We start from the raw sequence: 6,890 nt of genomic DNA on the forward strand, positions 1-6,890 counted from the left end.
CTTCTCTTGTCCGTGCTGGCGAAGTGACGGTTGCATTTTCTGAAGGTCACACCGAGTATAAAGGTTCCCACTATAGATTGAATGTGTTTTCTTCTGATATTGTGGCAGGGTACATCAACGCCGCAGAGACATGGCCGTTAATTGCCGCCGAGAACAATAAGGATAAATGGAGGGTACGCACACTGTTTAGTACAGTGAGTGAAGAGGATCTTTTTGGTGTTGCACGCAACCCCACAGCAATTGCAAAGGACAATAAAGTGCTTCTACTTGTGGGGAGCTACAATATGTGAAACAAATGATGGTCGCTAGAATACGGATGGCTGGGATATTCAACTAGTTGAGGGTGATGCCACGCACTCCAATGACGGCGTGCAAAGTAAATTGATCGACTGGGCTGAACCCAAGTCACTTTAACAACAGATCCCCCAAAGGATTAAAAGCAACCTGTCTGATCTTGAGGGTGGTGGTGGTAGTTCAGGCATTGTGATGGAGGGTGGCACACTTGTGTTTACCCTGAGGGCGAGGAATGGGGAAAATCAATCTTTCTCCAGGATCACTTATTCAAAAAACAACGACAACAACTGGGCGTTTCAAGAGGGCATTTCTCCTGCGGGATGCTTTGACCCCAGCATCACCGAATGAAATAGGAGACAAATTTTCATGATCGTTCAGTGTAAGGATGACCAGAGTTTGTTTGATTCGCGTGACATGGGGGCAACGTGGACGAGGGCTATTGGGACACTCTCAGGCGTGTGGACCAATTCACGATTGGGAGTCTTTTGGGAAGACAATTTGCCTGTGGAAGCCCCTATCACCGCGAACATTGAGGGAGTGAAGGTGATGCTGTACACTTGGAAAGGGTACTTCTCGGGGGATAAGAAGGAAAATGTGTTCCATCTTTGGGTCACGGACAACAACCGCACGTTTTCTGTTGGACCCGTTGCCATGGATAATAACTTGGAACTTTTCCACGCCCTGCTGTACTCGAGTGGTGCGTTGTACTTTTTACAAGAAAGTGGCAATGTAGCAAGCAACACCATTTCACTTTTCCCACTAACAGAGGGGCTACAGATGATCAATTACGTCTTGAAGAGTTGGGCACAGCTGGATTCCTCCTTCTCTGAGTTGTTCACACCTACGGCGGGTCTGGTTGGTTTCCTTTCCAACGCATTGTCCGGAGGTGGCACGTGGATCGACGATTACCTTTGCGTGAATGCAATTGTGACGAAGAATGCAATGAAGGTCAAAGATGGGTTTTAATTCACGGGGCTTGGGTCTGGGGCAACGTGGCCCGTGAGCAGCCGGGAGCATAATGGGCCGCACACCTTTGTAAGCTGCGATTTCACTATTGTGGTGACGGTGATGATCCAAAGTTTTCCGAAGCTGAGCACTCCTCTACCGGGTGCGGGTCTGGATGCACCCGTCAGCACGAACTTCATTGGGCTGTCGCACAATGCAGACAGTAGTTGGGAGATAGTGTTTTACGAAATAAAAAAAGCATCGGGCAGCACTTGGAAGCCGGGGAAAGAATACCAAGCGGCACTCATGCTGCAGGACGGCTACAGGGGATCTGTGTAGGTGAATGCTAAGCTTGTGGGGAGCCCAGAGACGATACGAACACCTGAGACGCGGGGGGCTGAAGTCTCATTCTTCTACATTGGGGGCGATAAGGGAGACAGCGGCAGCAATGCGACTTTGACGAGCTTCTTTCTGTACAACCGCCCACTGGGTGACGATGAACTAAAACTGGTTACGAAGAGCGAAGGCTCTATGCGTGGGGGCGTGTTGCGTGTGCTGTTGGGGCCGTGTGGCTTTGCGGCCCTCTACGGGGCGTAACGCGGCGGGACCCCTGCCTTCAGTGGGAGCAATATGTACCTCTCCACGCGCCTTCCTAAATAATTGACGTTTTGCTTGGACGTACCTTTTATTTTATATATTTTATTTTTGTTTTAAATATGCCTTTTCAGCCTGTGCAATTCTCTATTTAAAAGCGTGCTCTCCCTCCCGGAACTGCACCGCAAGCTATTTGTTTTGTTTTATTCTATATGCTCGTTTTTTTTATATAGTGGAATATTTTGAGATTGGCGGGATGTCTTTAGTGTTTCCGTATGTTGATGACACGTGCAGTCGGCATTGAGCTCCACGACGATGGTGCAGTGAAGAAGGAATTTAAGACGTGCAGCAACGCACTGAAAGCCTCAATAAAATGTGGGTGTTGTGTGGACACCAGGAGGCTGAACGGCTGACGCAAATATATTTTTACTTTTGCAGGAAGAATATACACGTGAATTTTTGTTTTTCTGCGTTACTGTGCTATTTTTTCTTTTTTTTTTGTGAGCGTGAAAAACTTCTTCAAGGGGACTGTTTTTTGCTTTTTAATGTGTTCTTTTTTTTTGTTTTAAATTTTTATTTTTTGTTTCTGCAGGCGTATTGTGGGTTGCCGTAGGTTGGGCTGCCGTGCCATCTTGAGCTTTGGCTGCCTTCTTTCTTTTCTCTTTGTCTGTCCTGCACCTCCGCTGCGTGTTTTTTATTTTCGTTCCTTTACGTGCGTGGCTCTTTTTTTTTCTTTGCGTGTCTGCAGACACACAACCGCACGGCGTACATGTTGCAGTGCAGATTGATGCTTCTCGTGCACTCGGTGCTGGCAGCTGCTGCATTCCGCGGAAATGGAAGATAAAGATGCACTGAGAGTGCGTCGTGGCTCTCATCCTCTGTGGGAATGCTGCACGGCCTGTAGCGGTATTGCTCTGAAATGCCGCACCATCACGCACGAGGACGTGGCACGGAGTGGAAGATCTCTTTGTGTGTCTGCTGCTGTGGGTGTGGGCGCGGCCGCGTCGGACTTGTCGGCACGATGGCCGCAGCGTGTAGCTGTTACTGTGTTCTCTCGGGAAATATGCTGCCACGCTTTCCAGTGTGTGTTGCTTTGGGGACAATGTGGCGGCGGCTGTGCGATTGCCGAGTGGAGGGAGAGGAGTGGAGGGAAGTGCGTGAGCGCCGCGGTCAGGAGTCGCGCTGGGTGTCTCGCCGCGGAGGACACTGCCCACCCAGCCAAGCACCGCTCCTGTCGGGCACCCTCTATCACACTGCAGCATCGTAGTCGACGCCACCAGCACGCAGCGAGGCAGTGGATGCCACCACTGAAACGAATGCGACTGGAAGGGGACACGTCTGCTGTTGCGTTTCGAGGGGGTACACCGTGTGGCAAAGTGGCTTGCCCACAACGTCCTCGCGGAGTCTGCACACGACACCGGGCACTGGCCGTGGAGTTTTTGCGTCGTGGAGGACACTGCGGTGGAGTTTTTCCTCATTCCATGTGGACGGACGCCTGTTTTTCTTTTTTTTTTCACCCAGGCGTGTTGCTGCGCGGTGACACCACAACAAGGCATTCGCTTTCACCATGGAGGGGTGATATCTGTGGGGCTATGCATTGGGAATGTAAATGACAAATGCAATATTGAAGGCGGCGTCATAGTTCTTTTGTGCTATGCAAACTGCAAAAATTTTCCATAAAAAATATATACATATATACACATATATTCCCTGTGTGAGAGCTTACCATGATGCATTGCTGTTGTGGCATGTATGATTTGGAGTCCTTGCGTGTGGCCGCTTCTGCACCAAATTTTCTTCCCACTTGTATGTTTGTGCGTGTCAAGAGCGATATTCACGCGCGCATCTATCCTTGTGGAGTGTGTGTAGTGACGGCAGTGCTACACGGGTGCGGACCGTAGCAAGCGGTATGCGTGGACGAACCCTCCGTGCCCACCACGTTGTTGTTGGCTTTCATCAACACTGTGCTGAGTGGATGGCACCCGCTTGCCGTCGTTGCGGTGGTCCTCGTACATTTGGTGTGCGTCGCACACTGTGCCGTCACACCGCACGTATGTAACTCTTGCTGTGGCTGCCAGTCATTTCTGTGATTATTTTTTTAATATTCCTCTCTCGTTTGTTGGTCAGTATTCAGCTTTAACTCAATCCAATCAAGAAAACAAGAAGAAACAACGCCTCCAAAGCACAATAGAGTGCAAGGTGGCAATGCCGGGAGTTGAGCGTCTGCCGTGCCGCAGGGAAATTGTAGGAGGAGAGCGAAGCAGAACTTGGAGGCTGGTACAGATCAACTCGTTGCGACACACATAAGAGTGGAGGATGTGCGGCGACCGCAGTGGACCATGAGCAGCACCGTAAAGGACATCCTGCATGAGGGAAGCACTCTCAGGAACAACATGAGTCTGAATGAATTCCTTCGTAGCAACTTGGGCGGCAGAGGCGTTGCGGATATCAATAAGAATGTCTTGCTGGAGACTTTTTTTCAGAAGCCGGATGATTACGTACAAGACCAGCAGCTTCTTAGAAGAATTTTTAATTTAACAGAGTACCAGGTGTAAAAGCTTTATCACAAGGGTGTGTTCTCTCTCGGGCAATGGAGGGACTATGAAGGAAAGGATACGGTCACTTCTCTTGTAAGTGGAAAAATAAACGGAGTACTCACTCAGATATATACAGAAAAAAGGCGTGAGACAGAGAAAAGAGCAAGGCGTGAGGCAGCAAAAGTTTATGAAGTTGAGATGCTGGAGGGATTCTACAAGTCTGTGAACAATACAAAGTGGCATCATGTCAAGGAAGTCACCCAACGTCGTTTGACAAACATTGAGGTGCATGAGGGAAAACCAGCACAGTCATGGATGTACAGAGCGGTTGGAAAAACCATTGAAAAGAATGACGGTGTGGAACAGTCCGGTGCAGCACTTCTCAGGCTGATGGTGCTCACCTCGGACAAGGGATGGCCGTACACGTGAAGGGACGGTAAATCCATTTTTGACTGCTATGTGGACTGTGAGGTGGAGCGAGTGTGGCAGATCGTCCTTGGCGATCTAACCGAATGGCTCAGTCCTCACGGTGGGACCTATTTTACGCCTGAGCGGCATGTGTTGATTGAGACGCCCGAGATTGGGGAGTCAATGTCTGCCGGCTCGTACCTCCTCTACCAGCTGCTTCACTGCGATGCGGAGAAACACCAAGTGGTTGTCTACAGTATTGGTGGAGGTACGGCGTACGTGTTTGACAAGACCATCAAGACGGTGACAAGATACGTGGTTGGTAAAGCATGCAAGAGTTTCTTGTGTGATTTGCTGGATTTTGGGATAAAAGTGTATATTATCTACGATGTGACAAAGAAAGGGACACCGCCAAAAAATGTTCTGTGCTTTCTGCTGGATGGGGCATTATTGTGGCGTAACCACTAAACGTGCGCAACTATGATGAATGGGAGACGCAAATAAAAGCCGAGCAAATCATTGTGAATTGCACCTACGAGATAGATGCGAAGGCGATGTGCGCATAGATGAAGCGCAATGGGACTACAGATGATCAAGCGGAACACTGGAGGAAGGTCAAAGAACACATTTATCATACGGGATCAATTCCACGTTACATCTTTGATGCGAATAAGTTCATTGCACACTCTGCTGCCATTGAGGATGCCTTGGAATGGTTGAAGTTTCGGGATGGTAAAAAGCACTTCATACATCGGGGAGTGAGACTGTGGTATTCTGAGAATCCGTCTTAAAAGCTTGTGAGTGTTGTCAGAGTAAGAGGAGAAGTCGGTGCTAATGAATTTTTTAACGCACCGATATCTGTTTGCCTTGGACGTTGAATACCGCACTATTTTGTAAAAAGTGATGTGTGAAAAACATATTTTTTTCAGTTTCTACTATTGGAGAAGAGGAGTACTCTTTTGTATGAATGTATGGGAGGGTTTGACTTGCGCGCAATAATGTTTGGTGGAGCTTGTCGCTGCATTAGTAGAGGAACTCGAGGAGCTGAGGCCACCAGCACGTCGTTGAGGACAGTACGCAGGGCTGAAAGCAAACCCTCAAGAGCACCTCGCCAAGTTGTATGTGAAGTGGTTGCAATGGAATACCACACAAATACTAATATGAAGCATCGGCTGCTGTGAATACCGGCGGTTGAAAAGTTTTTGCTGGTGGACGCCTTTTTTTCTTAGTGAAGTTACTGGGGAAGACGCTGGTTGGGCTGCGGATGGCTACGGTGGGTGAGCATCACACCGCCGCCAGCACTGTGAGGCAGTTCACTGAGTGCCTGGCGGCGTATTTTAATAGTTGGGAGGAATTGTCCCGAGACATGTCGTGGGAAATGATTTACGTGAAGCACGCAGACAGCACGCCGATGACTGGCTGGCAGGGATGTGATGTTGTAAATTTTGATAATGTGAGCGAGGAGGAAAACCAATAAATTGCGGCGTTCTGGGAGGAAAAGGTGCGCCAGTACCAAATGACAATATCATCCGGAGAATTTGAAAGAGATGAAGCCATCCTAAGTGAGGAATAATCACCGAAGAAAGAAAACAAATTGGGGAAAGGGGCGGTTTTGATTTCAGTTAAAAAGTACTGTGGGATTTATATATTTTTGGATATGTGTGCGTGTGCATACGGCGCAGGTGCACTAGCCCCATGCGGCAGCACCGTACACAAATGCCAAAAAAGTCCAACGCAATCGAGCATAACAGTGACAGAAGAAAATTGGGGAGGGAGTGGGGTTGTTTGGCTTCTGGTGAAAAACATTGGGTGATTTTTATATGGTATTTTTAGTTGTGTGTGTGTATACGAGGCATAATTGGAGAATTGCCCCGGTATGAGAAAACCATTGTGGCTGGCGGTATGGCATCATTACAGCATGTTCCATTTTTTTCTATTGTGTTCTAAGGCCCATAAATAACGGAAGCATCTTTAAGGGGGTAAGCGAAACATAATTTCTGTTGGGGAAATGGTGCGCTCCGTGTGACCGCGTGGAGTGAGGCGCCGCATCCTGTTGGGGGCGGGACGGACTGTTTTGAGTGGGATCACCGCGACGTATGCAGAATTACCAAC

General features: G+C 48.7%; 1 protein-coding gene and 2 pseudogenes across 1 annotated transcript, besides 5 other annotated features; all 3 read left to right on the plus strand.

Annotated features, from left to right (window-relative positions):
• On the plus strand, positions 1 to 1,836 carry Tc00.1047053510591.10 (annotated as a pseudogene; the record flags this gene model as incomplete).
• Positions 1 to 4,255: a sequence feature (areas not merged during assembly with more than two copies in the genome that could not be assigned to a particular haplotype).
• Positions 1,923 to 1,957: a sequence feature (AT_rich).
• Positions 2,387 to 2,415: a sequence feature (AT_rich).
• On the plus strand, positions 2,667 to 3,446 carry Tc00.1047053510591.20 (uncharacterized protein; the record flags this gene model as incomplete). Its single annotated transcript, XM_799810.1, has 1 exon — positions 2,667 to 3,446. The coding sequence occupies one exon, from the start codon at positions 2,667 to 2,669 to the stop codon at positions 3,444 to 3,446; it is 780 nt and encodes a 259-aa protein (XP_804903.1).
• On the plus strand, positions 3,981 to 6,404 carry Tc00.1047053510591.30 (annotated as a pseudogene).
• Positions 4,256 to 4,328: a sequence feature (haploid, Esmeraldo-like haplotype).
• Positions 4,329 to 6,890: a sequence feature (heterozygous, Esmeraldo-like haplotype).

Source organism: Trypanosoma cruzi, genomic scaffold, assembly GCF_000209065.1.
Source record: "Trypanosoma cruzi strain CL Brener 1047053516795 genomic scaffold, whole genome shotgun sequence".
NCBI lineage: Eukaryota > Euglenozoa > Kinetoplastea > Trypanosomatida > Trypanosomatidae > Trypanosoma > Trypanosoma cruzi.